This window comes from Lissotriton vulgaris, chromosome 4_2 (assembly GCF_964263255.1).
Source record: "Lissotriton vulgaris chromosome 4_2, aLisVul1.2, whole genome shotgun sequence".
Lineage (NCBI taxonomy): Eukaryota > Metazoa > Chordata > Amphibia > Caudata > Salamandridae > Lissotriton > Lissotriton vulgaris.
The window spans coordinates 11,918,009-11,942,365 of NC_141692.1; the positions used below are offsets into that span (position 1 = coordinate 11,918,009).

The window sequence follows — 24,357 nt, forward strand, 5'->3', positions numbered from 1 at the left end:
ATATATTAGGGAAGTGCAACTTTTGATACTCACTGCTTTTCGTTGTTTTGTTTAGGTTTTACAACGCAAGTCGTTACAACGACTTGCGTTGGGGGGCGCTGGATTATGAATAGTTTAATTTTCTATTCCAACTCCAGTCCCAGTGGATAGTAGGGAAGGTTTTGGTTAGTAAATTAAACTATTCCCTATCCTACAGCGCCCCCCAGCGCAAGTCGTTGTAACGACTTGCGTTGTAAAGGTTGTGTGGTAAAGGTACTGCGTGGTAAAAGTTGCGTTGTAAACGCTGTTCCCATTGGGTGATTGATGGTCTCAATGAGGCATTGAAACCAGGTCTAAATAAGGGACTCTCTATTATCTTTGTCTAAAAACAAGAAGCACTCATTGTCATTCTGGAATGCCTCTGAAGGTTTGGTAAAGCAAAGCTACTCCCTTCAATCTCCAATCTGTTCTCCATGGAGATCTTGACTGTTCGTCCACTTTTTATCCAAAAACACAGAACTGTTCTACAAATATGTGTACAGTTTCTGCAAGAGGAAAGCATGTATCAGTGGAATCCATGGGTGAGCAGAGAACCCATGAAGACCAGCTTTCCTACTGCTCCTAGATTCTCTGGCACTCTTCATTCTCTTTAGGTTCTAAACCTCACTCCATAAGAACCAGAACCCAAAGCGAAGGTGGCATGTCTCACTGATGCTTTCTTACCTTACAGCCGCACTCTAAGAAGTAGCCATCCAACACCTGCTGCTAGGGAGATCACTGTGCTGCTGAACAGCAAACTGCTTGCTCCATTGCACAGGTTAGAAGTGCAGCAGTAAGAAGAACTGTAAACACCTCCAGTAGTTCCAGAGACATTCCTGCATAGTGCTTCACAGCTCTTGCTTACAGTTGTGGTGTCTGCACAGAAACAAAGAAAGGTTATTCAGAAAGGACTTTCAAGTCAAAGAGTTATGGTTCAATTCACTATTTTCTGAACAGCACTCCTCGTCCTCCCGATAAAACACTAGGGCCAACATTTACTAAGATTTTACATGGGGGTTGTATCACTTTTGACAAATTATGTTTTTGGGCATTTGCCACGCCATGCAATGTTGCTTTGCATGGCTTAGTAAATGCAAAGTGACGCAACTCACAGCATAGCGCTGCCTTGCGTTACTATGCGTTGGGTTGGTATTACATGGGTGGTGCAAGAGTGTTCCATTCATGTAATTCACACAAACCAAACTTTGCAAAAATGCTATTTGTCCATGTTACTTCCACATTAAGCATGGGCGAATTTTGCGAATCTCGCGTTCGCGAATTTTGCGGATTTGCGAACTCGCAATCCGCAAAATCCGCGAATTCTCGCGAATTTGCGGATTTTTTTTTTTGTGTGTTCGCGCGGGTTTCTGCCAGTTCGCGAGGGTTTTGTAAAATTTCGCAAACGCGAACTTACCTGTCGGGTCGTAAGTTTTGCGAACTTGTTGTTTCTACGTGTCCAGCCTGTTTGGTACACTCTTCTTCATCACTGCCACTCTCTGTCACCACTGCCACTCTCTGACTACTCATGCCACCCTCTGGCCCACCCATGCCACCCTCTGTTTCATCACAGCACCCTCTGGTTGTCCAGTGTACATTATTGTGGCTAAGCAAAGCACACCTTCCCTGCCTCAAGTGACCTGAATTAATTTGGGGCTGATTAATGTGTCACAGAATATTTTTTTAGCTGGCACCTGCTTCCTTAGTGCTTCCTGATTAGTGATCTTTTGCACTTGCTAAGTGCTTTCATTGTTGCAAAATTAGTTACAACACCTGCCCTGCCCCAACTGACAATAATGAATTAGGGGCTGATTAATGTGTCACTGGATTTGAACTTCCAGCCTGGCTCCTGCTTGTCTCCCTTAGCTGTAATTCAGGACCTTTGTGGCATATGTGTAACTATTCTGAGGGTCAGAGCAGGGTCACAATAGTTGCAAGTAGGCAACTGAACTCTGGAGGGGCCCTTCAGGAAGCACTACAGGAAATGGCTACTAATGATGAGCTTGAACTTTTGAACCTGGTAAGTAGTTTCAGTTTTGCTAAGATCGTATTGCTGCAATTTACCGCTTATTTGCGGGGCGCGAAGTTGAACTGGGAAGCCGCGAACTCACGCGAACAGTGCGAGCAAGCCATAAAATCCGCTGCTCGCGGATTTGCGGATTTTGCGGGAAATTCGCGAATCTCGCGGATTGCGAATTTACCAAAAATCCGCAAAATCCGCGAGCGGAACGGATTTTCCGCCCATGCTTATTCCACATTCCTTTGTGCTGCATTCAGCACCAAAATATCCTACAGGTAACTCATACCCTCACACAATGGTGCAAGGTTGCTTGCGTTGGCCCTAGAAAGCACACAATGCACCAGCTCTGTTGGAGAGCAGAAGTGGGCAATAACGTAGTAGATATGGCACATTTCTGTTCTCTCCCGTTCAAGCAGTGCAGGAGGGTACGTTGCCACACGCATACCCATTTTCACACTTGTTTCCATTCACATATACACGCATGCAGAAATAGAAACTAAAATACTCACACACATACACACACACACATTAACATTGATGGCCATCACATTTAGATGTATGTACTGACACTATAATACTCACACACACCCATGTTCACTGATTGCCATTCACATATAGACGTATGCACAAATACACACTATAATTCTCATACACATACCCCATCACACACACACACACACACATGTTCACAATGATTGCCATTCACACATACACATATAGACAAATGGACACTAAAATACTAGCATACACATGACATCCCACATATACGCACATACACAATACACTAGCCTACTTTCACTTTATGATTTCCTCCCTATTATACGTTCCCACCTATTCCAAACAGCCACTAAAATTGGCAAAACAAAATGAACACCTCTCAGCTCTGAAAATGCTCTAGTCTATTGTCTGCCATCCATTAATAAATGCAGCCTCTCCAAAGTCACACTGTACAATGAATAAGTTTGGTTGTACATCCAGTATAGATGAGATGGGGGCTTTGAGAAGCCCATTGCTGCTCTACATCGAACAGAGAAAAGAGATGGAAGCTTCGCGGAGCCGAATGCTGCTGTCCATCTAGCACAGAGAAGAGATGGAGGCTTCAAGGAGCCCATCGCTGCTGTACATCTAGCACAGAGAAGAGATGGAGGCTTCAAGGACCCCAATGCTGCTGTACATCTAGCACAGAGAAGAGATGGAGGCTTCGAGGAGCCGATTGCTGATGTACATCTAGCACAGAGAAGAGATGGAGGCTTCAAGGAGCCAATTGCTGCTGTACATCTAGCAGAGAGAAGAGATGGAGGCTTCAAGGAGCCCATTGCTGCTGTACATCTAGCACAGAGAAGAGATGGAGGCTTTGAGAAGTCCATTGCTGCTGTCCATCTAGCACAGAGAAGAGATGGAGGCTTCTGAACAGATTGTTACTGCTGTACATCTAGCACGGAGAAAGACAGAGGTTTCAAAGGAGCCCATTGCTGCTGTACATCTAGCACAGAGAAGAGATGGAGGCTTCGAGGAGCCCATTGCTGCTGTACATCTAGCACAGAGAAGAGATGGAGGCTTCGAGGAAACCATTGCTGCTGTACATCTAGCACAGAGAAGGGATGGAGGCTTCAAGGAGCCCATTGCTGCTGTTCATCTAGCACAGAGAAGAGATGGAGGCTCCTAGGAGCCCATTGCTGCTGTACATCTAGCACAGAGAAGAGATGGAGGCTTCGAGGAGCCCATTGCTGCTGTCCATCTAGCACAGAGAAGAGATGGAGGCTTCGAGGAGCCCATTGCTGCTGTCAATCTAGCACAGAGAAGAGATGGAGGCTTGGAGGAGCCCATTGCTGCTGTACATCTAGCACAGAGAAGAGATGGAGGCTTCGATGAGCCCATTGCTGCTGTTAATCTAGCACAGAGAAGAGATGGAGGCTTCAAGGAGCCCGGTGCTGCTGTACATCTAGCACAGAGAAGAGCTGGAGGCTTCGAGGAGCCCATTGCTGCTGTACGTCTAGCATAGAGAAGAGATGGAGGCTTCGAGGAGCCCATTGCTGCTGTACATCTAGCACAGAGAAGAGATGGAGGCTTCGAGGAGCCCATTGCTGCTGTACATCTAGCACTGAGAAGAGATAGAGGCTTCGAGGAGCCCATTGCTGCTATACATCTAGCACAGAGAAGAGATGGAGGCTTCGAGGAGCCCATTGCTGCTGTACATCTAGCAAAGAGAAGAGATGAAGGCTTCGAGGAGCCCATTGCTGCTGTACATCTAGCACTGAGAAGATATAGAGGCTTCGAGGAGCCCATTGCTGCTATACATTTAGCATAGAGAAGAGATGGAGGCTTCGAGGAGCCCATTGCTGCTGTCCATCTAGCACAGAGACGAGAGAGAGGCTTCGATGAGCCCATTGCTACTGTACATCTAGCACAGAGAAGAGATGGAGGCTTTAAGGAGCCCATTGCTGCTGTCCATCTAGCACAGAGAAGAGATGGAGGCTTCGAGGAGCCCATTGCTGCTATACATCTTGCACAGAGAAGAGATGGAGGCTTCGAGGAGCCCATTGCTGCTATACATCTAGCACAGAGAAGAGATGGAGGCTTCGAGGAGCCCATTGCTGCTGTACATCTAGCACAGAGTAGAGATGGAGGCTTCGAGGAGCCCATTGCTGCTGTACATCTAGCACAGAGAAGAGATGGAGGCTTCGAGGAGCCCATCACTGCTGTACATCTAGCACAGAGAAGAGATGGAGGCTTCGAGGAGCCCGGTGCTGCTGTACATCTAGCACAGAGAAGAGATGGAGGCTTCGAGGAGCCCATTGCTGCTGTATGTCTAGCACAGAGAAGAGATGGAGGCTTCGAGGAGCCCTTCGCTGCTGTACATCTAGCACAGAGAAGAGATGGAGGCTTCGAGGAGCCCATTGCTGCTGTACATCTAGCACAGAGAAGAGATGGAGGCTTCGAGGAGCCCATTGCTGCTGTACATTTGGCACAGAGAAGAGATGGAGGCTTTGGGGAGACCAGTGCTGCTGTACATCTAGCACAGAGACGAGATGGAGGCCTCGAGGTTCCCATTGCTGCTGTACGTCTAGCACAGAGAAGAGATGGAGGCTTCGAGGAGCCCATTGCTGCTATACATCTAGCACAGAGAAGAGATGGAGGCTTCAAGGAGCCCAGTGCTGCTGTCCATCTAGCACAGAGAAGAGATGGAGGCTTCAAGGAGCCCAGTGCTGCTGTCCATCTAGCACAAAGAAGAGATGGAGGCTTCAAGGAGCCCAGTGCTGCTGTCCATCTAGCACAGAGAAGAGATGGAGGCTTCGAGGAGCCCATTGCTGCTGTACATCTAGCACAGAGAAGATATGGAGGCTTCGAGGAGCCCATTGCTTCTGTACATCTAGCACAGAGAAGAGATGGAGGCTTCGAGGAGCCCATTGCGGCTGTACATCTAGCACAGAGAAGAGATGGAGGCTTCGAGGAGCCCATTGCTGCTGTACATCTAGCACAGAGAAGAGATGGAGGCTTCAAGGAGCCCATTGCTGCTGTACATCTAGCAGAGAGAAGAGATGGAGGCTTCGCTGAGCCCATTGCAGCTGTACATCTAGCACAGAGAAGAGATGGAGGCTTCAAGGAGCCCATTACTGCTGTACATCCAGCACAGAGAAGATATGGAGGCTTCGAGGAGCCCATTGCTTCTGTACATCTAGCACAGAGAAGAGATGGAGGCTTCGAGGAGCCCATTGCTGCTGTACATCTAGCACAGAGAAGAGATGGAGGCTTCGAGGAGCCCATTGCTGCTGTACATCTAGCACAGAGAAGAGATGGAGGCTTCAAGGAGCCCATTGCTGCTGTACATCTAGCAGAGAGAAGAGATGGAGGCTTCGCTGAGCCCATTGCAGCTGTACATCTAGCACAGAGAAGAGATGGAGGCTTCGAGGAGCCCATTGCTGCTGTACATCTAGCACAGAGAAGAGATGGAGGCTTCAAGGAGCCCATTGCTGCTGTACATCTAGCACAGAGAAGAGATGGAGGCTTCGAGGAGCCCATTGCTGCTGTACATCTAGCACAGAGAAGAGATGGAGGCTTCAAGAAGCCCATTACTGCTGTCCATCAAGCACATAGAAGAGATGGAGGCTTCAATGAGCCAATTGCTGCTATACATCTAGCACAGAGAAGAGATGGAGGCTTCGAGGAGCCCATTGCAGCTATACATCTAGCACAGAGAAGAGATGGAGGCTTCGAGGAGACCATTGCTGCTGTACATCTAGCACAGAGAAGAAATGGAGGCTTCGAGGAGCCCATTGATGCTGTCCATCTAGCACAGAGAAGAGATGGAGGCTTCGAGGAGCCCATTGCTGCTATACATCTAGCACAGAGAAGAGATGGAGGCTTCAAGGAGCCCATTGATGCTGTCCATCTAGCACAGAGAAGAGATGGAGGCTTCGATGAGCCAATTGCTGCTATACATCTAGCACAGAGAAGAGATGGAGGCTCAAAGGAGCCCATTGCAGCTATACATCTAGCACAGAGAAGAGATGGAGGCTTCGAGGAGCCCATTGCTGCTGTACATCTAGCACAGAGTAGAGATGGAGGCTTCAAGGAGACAATTACTGCTGTACATCTAGCACAGAGAAGAGATGGAGGCTTTGATGAGCCAATTTCTGCTATACATCTAGCACAGAGAAGAGATGGAGGCTTCGAGGAGCCCATTGCTGCTATACATCTAGCACAGAGAAGAGATGGAGGCTTCAAGGAGCCCATTGATGCTGTCCATCTAGCACAGAGAAGAGATGGAGGCTTCGATGAGCCAATTGCTGCTATACATCTAGCACAGAGAAGAGATGGAGGCTTCAAGGAGCCCATTGCAGCTATACATCTAGCACAGAGAAGAGATGGAGGCTTCGAGGAGACCATTGCTGCTGTACATCTAGCACAGAGAAGAAATGGAGGCTTCGAGGAGCCCATTGATGCTGTCCATCTAGCACAGAGAAGAGATGGAGGCTTCGAGGAGCCCATTGCTGCTGTCCATCTAGCACAGAGAAGAGATGGAGGCTTCGAGGAGCCCGTTGCTGCTGTACATCTAACACAGAAGAGACGGAGGCTTTGAGGAGCCCATTGCTGCTGTACATCTAGCACAGAGAAGAGACAGAGTCTTCGAGGAGCCCATCACTGCTGTACATCTAGCACAGAGAAGAGATGGAGGCTTCGAGGAGCGCATCACTGCTGTCCATCTTGCACAGAGAAGAGATGGAGGCTTCGAGGAGCCCACTGCTGCTGTACATCTAGCACAGAGAAGAGATGGAGGCTTCGAGGAGCCCATCACTGCTGTACATCTAGCACAGAGAAGAGATGGAGGCTTCGAGGAGCCCGGTGCTGCTGTACATCTAGCACAGAGAAGAGATGGAGGCTTCAAGGAGCCCATTGCTGCTGTACATCTAGCACAGAGACAAGAGTGAGGCTTCAAGGAGCCCATTGCTGCTGTACATCTAGCACAGAGAAGAGATAGAGGCTTCGGAGGAGACCATTGCTGCTGTACATCTAGCACAGAGAAGAGATGGAGGCTTCAAGGAGCCCATTGCTGCTGTACATCTAGCACAGAGACAAGAGTGAGGCTTCAAGGAGCCCATTGCTGCTGTACATCTAGCACAGAGAAGAGATAGAGGCTTCAGAGGAGACCATTGCTGCTGTACATCTAGCACAGAGAAGAGATGGAGGCTTCGAGGAGCCCATTGCTGCTGTACATCTAGCACAAAGAAGAGATGGAGGCTTCGAGGAGCCCATTGCTGCTGTACGTCTAGCACAGAGAAGAGATTGAGGCTTTGAGGAGCCCAGTGCTCCTGTACGTTTAGCACAGAGAAGAGATGGAGGCTTCAAGGAGCCCATTGCTGCTGTACGTCTAGCAGAGAGAAGAGATTGAGGCTTCGAGGAGCCCATTGCTGCTTTACATCTAGCACAGAGAAAATATGGAGGCTTCGCGGAGCCCATTGCTGCTGTACATCTAGCACAGAGAAGAGATGGAGGCTTCGAGGAGCCCATTGCTGCTGTACGTCTAGCACAGAGAAGAGATTGAGGCTTCAAGGAGCCTGTTGCTGCTGTACATCTAGCACAGAGAAGAGATGGAGGCTTCAAGGAGCCCATTGCTGCTGTACGTCTAGCACAGAGAAGAGTTGGAGGCTTCAAGGAGCCCATTGCTGCTGTTCATCTAGCACAGAGAAGAGATGGAGGCCTCGAGGAGCCCGGTGCTACTGTACATCTAGCACAGAGAAGAGATGGAGGCTTCAAGGAGCCCATTGCTGCTGTACGTCTAGCACAGAGAAGAGATGGAGGCTTCGAGGAGCCCATTGCTGCTGTACATCTAGCACAGAGAAGAGATGGAGGCTTCAAGGAGCCCATTGCTGCTGTACGTCTAGCACAGAGAAGAGATGGAGGCTTCGAGGAGCCCATTGCTGCTGTACATCTAGCAGAGAGAAGAAATGGAGGCTTCGAGGAGCCCATTGCTGCTGTACGTCTAGCACAGAGAAGAGATGGAGGCTTTGGAATGCCCTTTACTGCAGTGCACCTTGAGCAATGAAAGAGACTGAAACTTCGAGGAGGTCATTGCTGCTGTTCATGTAGAAGAGAAGTGAGGAAGTCTTCAGATGGATCCCAGTGCTGCTCAAATATAGAAAAGCGCCATGCAAACATTTTGTGTGCTCACTTGCACAAAAATCACAAACCCATTCACATACAAATACATGGATAGACAAAGGTGCACACCCAGACACAATCACAGGAATATGGAAGCACAACAGATGCACAGACACACACAAATAGATGCATATAAAAACACATATACATTGATATATTCAAGAACACATATACACGCCGACGACTTAAACACATCCACATACGGAAACACTCTTCTATGCTAAGGCAGGCTAAAATCCCATCTGATCTTTCCAGGTACATCTTGTTAAAATTCATTAAAATTTCACCAAAAGACACTTTTGCACTGATATGTTTTTTGACTGCATCTTGGAGCATTGTGTTTTATCCGAGCGGTCATCTCATGTTACAAATGCTTGAGAGAGCGTCATGCAACGCTAATATCTGGAGATGCAAGCTCAAGTAAAAAAAAGATCACACCAACTGGTCTATTGCATAACTTTGAGTAATTTCATCATTTTTGCGGGCTGCTAAATCCTTGAATTTTCTGACTTTTAAATAAGTCATAATTAGAATTTCCCCAGGCCTGGTCTCAAAAACACATAAAGAGATAGGATATCTCAAGTGCAATGACCCTTATGAGACCTTTGAGATATGTCTTAGATGCCATTGTATCTCTTGTCATGTACCTGGCACCATTTTGAATTTGCTTAATTAAAAAGTGAAATTCCAGGTATTTATAATTTACAACGTTTGTATGCCATACTCTGGCCGGGTTACCTCCTTTGTCCACGACTTTCATGCAGAACCCGCTTGCAGGTATAGAGCAGTTTGTGATGGTGTTGCAGGCCGTACTGTTGGGTGCATTCCTGCATGTGTAACACTGCAAAGAATGGGCTGAAAGGGGAAAACAAAAACAAAAAATATAAAAATAGTAAAGTCATGCTCATGATACCCCCTCAGGTTCCATGCAGTCTATCCTCAAGTTGTTTTTTTATTAATAACCCATTAATCTCCTGCATATATGGGATAAGCTTTTGCTCTATCATAGAACAGGCTTATCCTGAAGAAGGTACAGCACCCTCTCGGCCTCTAGATAAGAAAGATACCGAGGTTGGTGCTCATGTGAACCTTCACTGATGTGATGTAGTAACACATTCAAGGTACAAGAGGCGCCATATGTGGCCCTGCACTGATGTTATGCATTCATTCATTCAATGTACAGGGCAGTTCTCATGTGAACCTTCACTGATGTGATATACTAACACATCCAAGGTAGAGGGTGCTACTCATGTAAATCTGCACTGATGAAATGTATGAACACATTCAAGGTACAGACGGTTCCACATATGGACCTGCACTGATGAGCTGTATTAACACATTCAAGGTATAGGAGGCTCCCTATGCGAACCTGCGATGATGAGATGTTTTAACACATTTAAGGTACAGAAGGCTCCACATACGAACCTGCACTGGTGTGATGTAATAACACATTAAAGGTATAGGAGGCTCCTCCTGTAAGCCTGCACTGATGAGTTTTTATGAACGGGAAACATCCTTTTCCACGCAACCATTACAACGCGTAATGGTTACATTGTGGTTTTAACACCGCAAGTCATTACGTTGACTTGCACTGGAGGGCGCACTCGACTAAGGAATAGTGTGAATTACTATTCCAACACCTTCCCTACTGTATGTAGACTGGAGTTGGAATAGTAATTCACACTATTTCTAAGTCCAGCGCTCTCCAACGCATGTCGATGTAACAACTTGCATTGTCAAAACTGCAATGTAAAATTCTGCGTTGTATTGTTTTGCGTGGTATGATAATACATTCGTATGAACACATTCAAGGTACAGAAGGTTCCACATACGGACGTGCATTGATGAGATGTATTAACACATTCAATGTACAGGAGACTCACATGCAGACATGCACTGATGAGATGTACTAACACATTCATGGTACAGGGTGCTTTAGAAGCAGACCTGCCCTAATGTGATGTATCACACTTTCATGGTACAGGGCACTCCTCTTATGAGCTGCACTGAAGCAATATATTAACATAATCAATATACAGGATGCTCCTCATAAGAGCCTGTAATGATATGATATATTAGCATATTCAAGATACAGGATGCTCCTATGTGAGTCTGCACTCATGTGATGTATTAACACCACTCTCTCATTCATCCCAAAACCCATACTGCTACTATGGTCCCCGAAATGACCCTTTCTAGAGTCTTCCCTCCTGTACTCCTCCTTGCATCATGTTACTATTCAGATCTCACAAACAAGTCTTTCTAAACCCTTACAATGGAATCTTCCCCCTTCATCTCCCCTTCACTCATCCCAAACCCCCCTACTGCTATGAACTCCCCAAAAAATGAAAGGAGTCAATCTAGACCCTTCCCTCTTCTATCCCTCCACTATTCATTTTCAATCCAAATAACAGGCTAACATATCCAGAATGCATTTACTTTTGACAAGTGAGTTTGCCCTGCAAAGTAGGAGCTCACTAGCTAATAAACAAGTTATTAAAGGTACTGTGCATTGTATACATTAAAGCAAAGTTTTGTAGAACAACACCTTTCCTTTCTAGAAAAAAAGCCATATGTATGAAAAAATTTTATGTATATATAAATACATATATTGAAGTAGTAATATCAACAATGAGCATAACAGCATAGTATATACATCTCTGTAAGACATATAGTAATCCTTACATTTAGAAGGCATGGTAATGTTGGTGCAGCTATGGCATCATGAGATGTAATGCAATCATTAGTGTTCAGCAAACATGTCTGTACCAGGTTGTCTTTAAGTAAGAAACACATCATTTGCATTATCATTCTGAGATGACCCTTGACAGTCAATTGAATGATTTTGATTTGTTTCCCACAAAGTAATTTCAGAAGAGGAATTGTTGCCATCATAGCCTTGCACAGCTTGAATTGTGGCTTCCTTTTTAATCTTAACCATATCTCTCTTACTCTACCACCCTTTGTCCTTTAGAAGTACTAAGGGGCCAGCCTCCTGCACCGCCAGTGCATCCCTTTTTGTATGGGAAAAAGTGACTTTCTTCAATCTGACTTTGCAGTGCTATAACTCTGCAATAGTTTGAAAGTCAGGTGTGTTCTTTTTGCTTACCTCTCTCACCCAGTCAAGACAAACGGCAGCCCTTGGAAATCTATGTGTCACATCATGAATGGATTTTTTTAGGGTAAAAGGAGTTAGGTCCTTAAGAAATGGGGAAGGCTGGACCTTACATATAAGTATTTTAGCACTAAAGATGCCACCCCACTTTTTTCCGTTAGCCCTTAGTTATAGGCAACACATCAATTCTGGTTAGATATGTTAGGTATTTTATTTACCTTTGTTTTCAAATCTTTATTTTGAAAAAATCGTGAATTCACATGACAGAGAAGGAACACTGCATGTATAACATATATATACATCAACTGAAATGTACATCAACTTAAACACAACATTTATCAAGAGAAGGAAAAATCATAAAGTAGAAAATACATTGGCTATACACAACAAAACATCTATACCAGTTTCAGACTGTTCAGAAAAGGCAAGTCAAATTTACAAGCCTCAATAACCATCAATGATTGAAGTCTTAGGAACAGTATTGGACAAAGTCACAGTTAAAAGGAGATATCACAATACATAAATGCTATGAGTCAAGGGCTATCAATGTTGGTGATTTTTATCTCCTTTCATGCCGACGCGTTTCGAACTCCAAACAGTAGTTATGGGTTCTCTTCAGGGCCTTGTCACTTCTGTCTGTATGTGTGTAAGAGAAAGGGAACACTGTGTAAGTGTCAATTCCTGTGGCCTCATTTTATTATTCCGCTTTTGGTATCCTATATTTAAATACCATGTTACCTTAATAGTAGCCTTAGTTGTCCTATGGCTGTTTCTGCATCTTTTGGGGATGCAGTCTGAAGGAAATTAAAATCAATTGTCATTTTAGAGTAAGGCTCAGTACTCGCCCTACGGTAACCTCTTACCAAAACACTGCGAGACGTACCTTTAACTGTTTGTATGGTCCGTGTATGGGCTCTCCCTATGATGCAGTGATGCTTTTGACCTAGGGGGAAGGCAGGGGTGGGGTTACTATTGTTGTGCTCATATCGTAATTCCACTTGAAGTGTTGGATTATTTAAACAATCCTACCTTATTTACGGGCACCGCAGGCTTAGGGAGCCGCTAACTCCATTGTCAACTTTGTGCGCTCGGGTTCTGTTTAGGCGAACCTCGTAGTTATTCCCGTTATGTTTTCTTGTGTCACGCACTGTTCAAAAGGTAAAAAAAGGGGGGGGGGTTTATCCCTGTTTCAAAAACCAGTATTTCATTCAGATGCCTCGAACCCTCTTATGGCTCACCTCGTTCTTTGCGACTTGCTCTCGCTAAAGCTCCGTTCACTATGGAAGGCGGCGGCCCGGTTACCTGGTAACTAATGACGGTCCCGGGCCCGTAGGTGTTCTGGGATATGTAGTTTATGGATGACGGGAGTGCGCGAAGTCGTGCACGTTGCGGGAACATCGCTGTTGCACTTAGCTTCCCCAATGTTATACCCTTCAGTCAAGGGGGCCGTCACACCCCCCGTGGAGCCCCACACAATTGTGGCACTACAATCTAGACACTTCGGAGAGTGAGTTTAATCCATTTTGTGTACTATTGAATTTTAAAATCAGGTATGCCTCTTTCCTAAGAAGTGTTTCTTCAATATCAATTGGACCTTTATTGCCTGTTGGCGCTATTGTCCAGAGCACAGTCCATTTAAAGTTCATTTCACTGTGGTTTAAATCCAGGAAGTGTTGGACCATGGGAGCGCTCGCAACTTTCCTTTTGATTCTTGATCTGTGTTGAGTGACCCGGCTATTAACTTGTTGGGTTGTTTTCCCTATATACATCTTCTGGCAGGCGCAGATGATTGCATAAACCACATTTCGTGTCTTGCAATTTGAGAAACTGGCATTTTTACATTTGACTCCCCTGTGTTCAAACTCAGACCCTTCAATTGTGGAGTCACATGATATGCAATTCCCACACTTGTGGTGCCCTTCAATTGGCTTAAGGCCCCATAGTGATAATAGGTCACTTTTGGGCTTGGGAGTTAACACATCAGCTCTGATAACATTCTGACCAATGCTTTTGTTTTTCTTGTATGCGAACAACGGTCGCGGAAAGGAGCATTCAAGTCCTTCTAGCAGGTGCCAGTTTCTCAGGACCATTTGCCTTACTCTATGTGTGTCTGGTCCAAAGGTTGTCACACATACCAACCGGTCCATGTCTTGTTTCGCCGTTCCCTCAAGTAAGCACTCCCGAGGGGTGTAGTGTGCTCTTTTCTTAGAGTTGTTTAGTAATTTCTTAGGGTACCCCCGATTCCTCATCTCTTCGCAAAAACGAGTTGCGTGTTTCTCATATTCTGTCACCTCCGAGCAGTTTCTTCGAATCCGAAGCAACTGCCCGTAGGGCAGATTATCTCTCAAACTTCTTGGATGTGCACTTCGGTGGTGAAGGATAGTATTTTTGTCCGTCTTTTTTCGGAAAAGAGAAGACTTCAAATGCCCATCCATGCAACTTATTTCAAGGTCTAGAAATGTCATCTTTTCATTGCTCGACTCCAGTGAGAACTTAATGTCACGGTGTCTGCCATTAATCCACAGGTGGAAGTCCAGAGTTGGCGCACTCCCGTCATCCATAAACTACATATCCCAGAACACCTACGGGCCTGGGACCGTCATTAGTTACCAGGTAACCGGGCCGCCGCCTTTCATAGTGAACGGAGCTTTAGCGAGAGCAAGTCGCAAAGAACGAGGTGAGCCATAAGAGGGTTCGAGGCATCTGAATGAAATACTGGTTTTTGAAACAGGGATAAAAACCCCACCCCCCCTTTTTTTACCTTTTGAACAGTGCGTGACACAAGAAAACATAACGGGAATAACTACGAGGTTCGCCTAAACAGAACCCGAGCGCACAAAGTTGACAATGGAGTTAGTGGCTCCCTAAGCCCGCGGTGCCCATAAATAAGGTAGGATTGTTTCAATAATCCAACACTTCAAGGGGAATTACGATATGAGCACAACAATAGTAACCCCACCCCTGCCTTCCCCCTAGGACAAAAGCATCACCGCATCATAGGGAGAGCCCATACACGGACCATACAAACAGTTAAAGGTACGTCTCGCAGTGTTTTGGTAAGAGGTTACCGTAGGGCGAGTACTGAGCCTTACTCTAAAATGACAATTGATTTTAATTTCCTTCAGACTGCAGCCCCAAAAGATGCAGAAACAGCCATAGGACAACTAAGGCTACTATTAAGGTAACATGGTATTTAAATATAGGATACCAAAAGCGGGATAATAAAATGAGGCCACAGGAATTGACACTTACACAGTGTTCCCTTTCTCTTACACACATACAGACAGAAGTGACAAGGCCCTGAAGAGAACCCATAACTACTGTTTGGAGTTCGAAACGCGTCGGCATGAAAGGAGATAAAAATCACCAACATTGATAGCCCTTGACTCATAGCATTTATGTATTGTGATATCTCCTTTTAACTGTGACTTTGTCCAATACTGTTCCTAAGACTTCAATCATTGATGGTTATTGAGGCTTGTAAATTTGACTTGCCTTTTCTGAACAGTCTGAAACTGGTATAGATGTTTTGTTGTGTATAGCCAATGTATTTTCTACTTCATGATTTTTCCTTCTCTTGATAAATGTTGTGTTTAAGTTGATGTACATTTCAGTTGATGTATATATATGTTATACATGCAGTGTTCCTTCTCTGTCATGTGAATTCACGATTTTTTCAAAATAAAGATTTGAAAACAAAGGTAAATAAAATACCTAACATATCTAACTAGAATTGATGTGTTGCCTATAACTAAGGGCTAACGGAAAAAAGTGGGGTGGCATCTTTAGTGCTAAAATACATCATAAATGGAGACATACCTTTTGTACTGTGTCGAGGTATGAGAAAGGACCAATATTTCTCCCTGAGAAATGTTTTTACCTCACCCCCTTTTGAGAATCTATTCAAGCTTTTACCCAAACCATTGTCAGAAGGTGAGAAATATTTACAAAAAGGGGTGGTGAGGGACAGAGTCTCTGAATTAAACAGAATACTCTCACCCAGTCAAGAGATCAGGGCTAGATCCAACACTGTTTTTTAGCTCACTGCACCATCCCAGTTTCAGAACCTGGCTGTATGCAAATTAGTCTGTTCCTGTCCCAGTGCATGATGGGAACAGGGCAAACCAAACTACAAAAGCCAATTCTTACACTGGGAAGGAAACAAGCTACCGGGGACCGGTTTCTGGCATTTCAGCCGTCTTCGGCCCGGCTTGCTTGAATCCTGATGGTGCAATGAGCAAGGGACTCACATCTGAGTATACCCTTCCACGCTTAGGGTGGACAAAAATATTTACAAAAAGGGGTGGTGAGGGACAGAGTCTCTGAATTAAACAGAATACTCTCACCCAGTCAAGAGATCAGGGCTAGATCCAACACCGTTTTTTAGCTCACTGCACCATCCCAGTTTCAGAACCTGGCTGTATGAAAATTAGTCTGTTCCTGTCCCAGTGCATGATGGGAACAGGGCAAACCAAACTACAAAAGCCAATTCTTACACTGGGAAGGAAACAAGCTACCGGGGACCGGTTTCTGGCATTTCAGCCGTCTTCGGCCCGGCTTGCTTGAATCCTGATGGTGCAATGAGCAAGGGACTCACATCTGAGTATACCCTTCCACGCTTAGGGTGGACAAAAATATTTACAAAAAGGGGTGGTGAGGGACAGAGTCTCTGAATTAAACAGAATACTCTCACCCAGTCAAGAGATCAGGGCTAGATCCAACACCGTTTTTTAGCTCACTGCACCATCCCAGTTTCAGAACCTGGCTGTATGCAAATTAGTCTGTTCCTGTCCCAGTGCATGATGGGAACAGGGCAAACCAAACTACAAAAGCCAATTCTTACACTGGGAAGGAAACAAGCTACCGGGGACCGGTTTCTGGCATTTTAGCCGTCTTCGGCCCGGCTTGCTTGAATCCTGATGGTGCAATGAGCAAGGGACTCACATCTGAGTATACCCTTCCACGCTTAGGGTGGACAAAAATATTTACAAAAAGGGGTGGTGAGGGACAGAGTCTCTGAATTAAACAGAATACTCTCACCCAGTCAAGAGATCAGGGCTAGATCCAACACCGTTTTTTAGCTCACTGCACCATCCCAGTTTCAGAACCTGGCTGTATGCAAATTAGTCTGTTCCTGTCCCAGTGCATGATGGGAACAGGGCAAACCAAACTACAAAAGCCAATTCTTACACTGGGAAGGAAACAAGCTACCGGGGACCGGTTTCTGGCATTTCAGCCGTCTTCGGCCCGGCTTGCTTGAATCCTGATGGTGCAATGAGCAAGGGACTCACATCTGAGTATACCCTTCCACGCTTAGGGTGGACAAAAATATTTACAAAAAGGGGTGGTGAGGGACAGAGTCTCTGAATTAAACAGAATACTCTCACCCAGTCAAGAGATCAGGGCTAGATCCAACACCGTTTTTTAGCTCACTGCACCATCCCAGTTTCAGAACCTGGCTGTTTGCAAATTAGTCTGTTCCTGTCCCAGTGCATGATGGGAACAGGGCAAACCAAACTACAAAAGCCAATTCTTACACTGGGAAGGAAACAAGCTACCGGGGACCGGTTTCTGGCATTTCAGCCGTCTTCGGCCCGGCTTGCTTGAATCCTGATGGTGCAATGAGCAAGGGACTCACATCTGAGTATACCCTTCCACGCTTAGGGTGGACAAAAATATTTACAAAAAGGGGTGGTGAGGGACAGAGTCTCTGAATTAAACAGAATACTCTCACCCAGTCAAGAGATCAGGGCTAGATCCAACACCGTTTTTTAGCTCACTGCACCATCCCAGTTTCAGAACCTGGCTGTATGCAAATTAGTCTGTTCCTGTCCCAGTGCATGATGGGAACAGGGCAAACCAAACTACAAAAGCCAATTCTTACACTGGGAAGGAAACAAGCTACCGGGGACCGGTTTCTGGCATTTCAGCCGTCTTCGGCCCGGCTTGCTTGAATCCTGATGGTGCAATGAGCAAGGGACTCACATCTGAGTATACCCTTCCACGCTTAGGGTGGACAAAAATATTTACAAAAAGGGGTGGTGAGGGACAGAGTCTCTGAATTAAACAGAATACTCTCACCCAGTCAAGAGATCAGGGCTAGATCCAACACCGTTTTTTAGCTCACTGCACCATCCCAGTTTCAGAACCTGGCTGTATGCAAATTAGTCTGTTCCTGTCCCAGTGCATGATGGGAACAGGGCAAACCAAACTACAAAAGCCAATTCTTACACTGGGAAGGAAACAAGCTACCGGGGACCGGTTTCTGGCATTTCAGCCGTCTTCGGCCCGGCTTGCTTGAATCCTGATGGTGCAATGAGCAAGGGACTCACATCTGAGTATACCCTTCCACGCTTAGGGTGGACAAAAATATTTACAAAAAGGGGTGGTGAGGGACAGAGTCTCTGAATTAAACAGAATACTCTCACCCAGTCAAGAGATCAGGGCTAGATCCAACACCGTTTTTTAGCTCACTGCACCATCCCAGTTTCAGAACCTGGCTGTATGCAAATTAGTCTGTTCCTGTCCCAGTGCATGATGGGAACAGGGCAAACCAAACTACAAAAGCCAATTCTTACACTGGGAAGGAAACAAGCTACCGGGGACCGGTTTCTGGCATTTCAGCCGTCTTCGGCCCGGCTTGCTTGAATCCTGATGGTGCAATGAGCAAGGGACCTTTGGACTGGGTAAGAGTGGTCTGCTTAATTCAGACACTCTGTTCATCACCACCCCCTTTCTGTATCGTTTTTGGCCACTATAGGTGTGGCAGGGTATACTCAGACATGAGTCCCTTTCTCACTGCTCCATCAGGATTCAAGCAAGCCGGACCGAAGAGGCTGAAATGCCAGAAACCGGTCCCCGGTAGCTTGTCTCCTTTCTGGTGAAGAATTGGCTTGGTAGTTTGGTCTGCCCTGTTCCCATGATGCACTGGGCCAGGGACAGACTAATTTGCATATAGCCAGGTTCTGAGCTGGGATGGGGCAGTGAGATAAATAACGGTGATGGATCAAGCCCTGATCTTTGGACTGGGTAAGAGTGGTCTGCTTAATTCAGACACTCTGTTCATCACCACCCCCTTTCTGTATCGTTTTTGGCCACTATAGGTGTGGCAGGGTATACTCAGACATGAGTCCCTTTCTCACTGCTCCATCAGGATTCAAGCAAGCCGGGCCGAAGAGGCTGAAATGCCAGAAACCGGTCCCCGGTAGCTTGTCTCCTTTCTGGTGAAGAATTGGCTTGGTAGTTTGGTCTGCCCTGTTCCCATGATGCACTGGGCCAGGGACAGACTAATTTGCATATAGCCAGGTTCTGAGCTGGGATGGGGCAGTGAGATAAATAACGGTGATGGATCAAGCCCTGATCTTTGGACTGGGTAAGAGTGGTCTGCTTAATTCAGACACTCTGTTCATCACCACCCCCTTTCTGTATCGTTTTTGGCCACTATAGGTGTGGCAGGGTATACTCAGACATGAGTCCCTTTCTCACTGCTCCATCAGGATTCAAGCAAGCCGGGCCGAAGAGGCTGAAATGCCAGAAACCGGTCCCCGGTAGCTTGTCTCCTTTCTGGTGAAGAATTGGCTTGGTAGTTTGGTCTGCCCTGTTCCCATGATGCACTGGGCCAGGGACAGACTAATTTGCATATAGCCAGGTTCTGAGCTGGGATGGGGCAGTGAGATAAATAACGGTGATGGATCAAGCCCTGATCTTTGGACTGGGTAAGAGTGGTCTGCTTAATTCAGACACTCTGTTCATCACCACCCCCTTTCTGTATCGTTTTTGGCCACTATAGGTGTGGCAGGGTATACTCAGACATGAGTCCCTTTCTTACTGCTCCATCAGGATTCAAGCAAGCCGGGCCGAAGAGGCTGAAATGCCAGAAACCGGTCCCCGGTAGCTTGTCTCCTTTCTGGTGAAGAATTGGCTTGGTAGTTTGGTCTGCCCTGTTCCCATGATGCACTGGGCCAGGGACAGACTAATTTGCATATAGCCAGGTTCTGAGCTGGGATGGGGCAGTGAGATAAATAACGGTGATGGATCAAGCCCTGATCTTTGGACTGGGTAAGAGTGGTCTGCTTAATTCAGACACTCTGTTCATCACCACCCCCTTTCTGTATCGTTTTTGGCCACTATAGGTGTGGCAGGGTATACTCAGACATGAGTCCCTTTCTCACTGCTCCATCAGGATTCAAGCAAGCCGGGCCGAAGAGGCTGAAATGCCAGAAACCGGTCCCCGGTAGCTTGTCTCCTTTCTGGTGAAGAATTGGCTTGGTAGTTTGGTCTGCCCTGTTCCCATGATGCACTGGGCCAGGGACAGACTAATTTGCATATAGCCAGGTTCTGAGCTGGGATGGGGCAGTGAGATAAATAACGGTGATGGATCAAGCCCTGATCTTTGGACTGGGTAAGAGTGGTCTGCTTAATTCAGACACTCTGTTCATCACCACCCCCTTTCTGTATCGTTTTTGGCCACTATAGGTGTGGCAGGGTATACTCAGACATGAGTCCCTTTCTCACTGCTCCATCAGGATTCAAGCAAGCCGGGCCGAAGAGGCTGAAATGCCAGAAACCGGTCCCCGGTAGCTTGTCTCCTTTCTGGTGAAGAATTGGCTTGGTAGTTTGGTCTGCCCTGTTCCCATGATGCACTGGGCCAGGGACAGACTAATTTGCATATAGCCAGGTTCTGAGCTGGGATGGGGCAGTGAGATAAATAACGGTGATGGATCAAGCCCTGATCTTTGGACTGGGTAAGAGTGGTCTGCTTAATTCAGACACTCTGTTCATCACCACCCCCTTTCTGTATCGCAGAAGGTGAGAAAAGCACAACTCTGAGTAATGTGAACACCCTCAAAGTCCTTCATGGTCGCTGATGTAAAGTGGGTGCTGTTGTTTAACAATTCCTTTGTATGCAGTTTGTACATCAAAACTTATTTTAAAAAAATGTGATTATAGCTAGTGTTGGGAACATAGGTAAAACCAAAATAAACCAATGTTTGAAAATATTCATTTAAAACCATGATGTAGCTTTTGTTAATAGGCAATAGCTCATATGGATCTGCAAAGTCAAGTGGCACTTTCTGCCAAGCTTCCTCCGGTAGAGGGACCCTATGAATAGGCAACTCCTTTACTTCCCAGTGCTTACCAAATATCAAGCAGGTAGCACCATTTTCAAGAAACGTAGGAACTTGAGCTCCCAATGCAAGCCACCAGTAAAATTGTTTTATATATTTGAATGTGCTACTGACCCCTAAATGACCCTTGTGTGCCTTGGTAATAATATCTGTGTTAGTCACAGGAGGAACACACACATGACTACGTACTAGCACCCCTTCGAAAACTGTTTGGTCCTCCGAAACCTGTACAAAAGGTCTCAAAGAGGTGTCAACATTTCTTTCCGTAGACCAACCTCCTTTTATGAATTTGAAAACAGACTGTAATGTGGTATCCGGTTTGGAAGCATCTAACCACTGTTTATGTGTGATCACCCCTTCGTTCCCCAGTATATCTAAATATATAAAAACGAACGTATGTCTGTCTGTCTGTTTGTCCTTTATGCATTACTGCACCATTCATCCAATCGGCATGAAACTTTGGGAAGTTGTTGAGTACACTCCCGCGAAGGTTTCTGTAAAAACAAATGTTTAAAAATCGGCCCTCATAATATTTCCAATACTGAAATAGACAGCGAATTTGCGAGCATCGTCGACAGTTATGACCCCCAAATGGAAATCGATTGGTCAATTTACATCCGAAGCACGAAAGAAAAAGGCATTACAAGCTTCAGAAACAGACGAGCAAGGGGAAGCAAGATTAGAAGCTGTTCGAATACAAACTGCTCAAGCCCGTAATTCTCAAACAAACGAGCAACGAGAATCAAGATTGGAAGCCGATCGAGTACGCACTGCTCAAGCCCGTTCTTCTCAAATGAACAAGCAACCAGAATCAAGATTGGAAGCCAATCGGGGAAGCACTGCTCAAGCCACACTTAGAAATGTTTTAAAAAATAAAATGAATACGTTTCAATAACAATGATACAATGTAAATTTAATGTTATCATAACGAGTTTCCTTGAATTTCCTTCCTTCTGCGATCGCAGCAACGTGCGACGGTTAAGCTAGTCCTCTATGAATGCAATCACATTGTCATTCTCTTGAAGGGTGTTGAATTCTTCACCTCTGATGGGCAACCTGTAGAGACAGTCCAGTCTTGTTTTCCCCACCAGGTATGTATTTCAGAGTAAAATTTAATTCTTGCAGCTTTTAAAGCAATCTGACAAATTGTAAAGATGCTTTCCCTGAACCTTTGCCACTTAACCGGTGGAACAATGGTTTGTGATCTGTCAATAGATCAAAGTATGAACCCCAAATGAAAGTCTTGAACCTTTCCACTGCGCGACAGCATTCCAATAGATCTCGTTCAATGGTGCTGTGATTGGTTTCCGCACCACTGAGAGAACAAGAGGCAAAGGGAATGGTGTTTTCTCTGTCATGTCATAATTGTGAAAACACAGCCCCTAATCCCACTTCACTGGCATCAACAGTTACTAAACATTTATTTTCTGTCCTCTAAAAATGGAGTTGAAGCTGTGGCTGAAATAATGTGATTCTTTACTTTCTGAAAAGCTTTTTGCACATCATCAGGCCTGATATACTTCACTCCTTTCTTGAGTACAATTCTCAAGGGCTGCACAACAAAAGCATAGCACTGCAGAAACCTTGAGTAGCATTCACTTAGCCAGAGACTGGCGCCAAGTGTATCTTTGTCACTGGGTGGATCTACATCTCTAAAAGCTTCAGTCAATGAAAATTGTGGAGATATACCTTTGGCAGTGATAGTGTATCCTAGGTTGTCAATGATTTCTGCCACAAATGTGCATTTATCTGTAGGAAGAGTAATCCCAAATTCTTTAAATTTTGTGAAAATAGTTTAAAAAGTGTGATTATGCTCAGGCAAAGATTTAGGAAAATACCACCCACACCCTCCAATATGCCTTCCAATATGTTATTCAAGAGGTGCTGAAAAAAACTGTCTGCTGAAGCCAATCCAAAAAGAAGTCTACAAAGCTTATTTGCCCTGAAAGGAGTTATAAAGGTGGTTAAAGCTTGTGGACCATTCATCTAATTGGATCTGGGTTTGGGAGGCTCTTCACGTGGACTTGCACTGGTTGATGTATTTACACATGCAAGGTACAGGAGGCTATTCACGTGGACTTGCACTGGGTTGATGTATTAAAACATGCAAGGTACAGGAGGCTCTTCACGTGGACTTGCACTGGTTGATGTATTTACACATGCAAGGTACAGGAGGCTCCTCACATGGACTTGCACTGGTTGATATATTAACACATGCAAGGTACAGGAGGCTCTTCACGTGGACTTGCACTGGTGTGATATATTAACACATGCAAGGTACAGGAGGCTATTCACGTGGACTTGCACTGGTGTGATGTATTAAAACATGCAAGGTACAGGAGGCTCCTCACGTGGACTTGCACTGGTTTGCTGTATTAACACATTCAAGGTACATGAGGCTCTTCACGTGTACTTGCACTGGTGTGATGTATTAACACATGCAAGGTACAGGAGGCTCCTCATGTGGACTTGCACTGGTGTGCTGTATTAACACATTAGTGTGTGTATAGTATGTGAAGTAGTGTGGCTCACTGGTTAGAGGCGGCAGACCCGAGAGCAGAGGACGGCCCGGGACCAGGGTTCGATTCCCGGCGCGGCAGGTTTCTGGACCAGGGTCAGCAGACTCAATAATTCTCTCGCCTCGGTGCCCACTCTGATCAGCGATCACACTCGGCAACTCTGGGCATTAGCTTGCCTCATCTTCACTAACGGCCCCACCAGACCGCCGGGGATGCCTGGTCTCACCCTGGAGATACCCATTAAGGGACCATCTCTCAGGGATGCCAGGAAGGGTTTCGCAGCGGTCGAAGCGCCTTGGGACCCTACGGGTAAGTAGTGCGCTATATAAATGCCAATACACACATACACACACATTCAAGGTACAGGAGGCTCTTCACATTGACTTGCACTGGTGTGATGTATTAACACATGCAAGGTACAGGAGGCTCCTCATGTGGACTTGCACAGGTGTGGTACATTAATACATTCGAGGTGCAGGAGGCTCTTCACGTGGACTTGCACTGGTGTGCTGTATTAACACATGCAAGGTACAGGAGGCTCCTCACGTGGACTTGCACAGGTGTGGTACATTAACACATTCAAGGTACAGGAGGCTCTTCACGTGGACTTGCACTGGTGTCGTGTAGTAACACATGCAAGGAGCAAGAGGCTCCTCATGTAGACTTGCACAGGTGTGATGTATTAACACATGCAAGGTACAGGAGGCTCCTCATGTGGACTTGCACTGGTGTGATGTATTAGCACATGCAAGGTACAGGAGGCTCCTCATGTGGGCTTGCACAGGTGTGGTACATTAACACATACAAGTTACAGGAGGCTCTTCATGTGGACTTGCACTGGTGTGCTGTACTAACACATGCAAGGTACAGGAGGCTCCTCACGTGGACTTGCACAGGTGT

At 45.8% G+C, this 24,357-nt stretch overlaps 1 protein-coding gene across 1 annotated transcript in view; it reads right to left on the reverse strand.

Annotated features, from left to right (window-relative positions):
- LOC147718127 (lymphocyte antigen 6E-like) overlaps positions 1–24,357 on the reverse strand; it is a 48,742-nt gene that overhangs the window by 11,251 nt on the left and 13,134 nt on the right. The window contains exons 2-3 of the mRNA XM_086919198.1: positions 9,434–9,550; positions 703–894 (exon numbers count right to left, since the gene is read on the reverse strand). Coding sequence (XP_086775324.1) covers positions 704–894; positions 9,434–9,550 — 308 coding nt within the window. The 3' untranslated portion in view covers position 703. The remainder of the gene's footprint in view (positions 1–702; positions 895–9,433; positions 9,551–24,357) is intronic.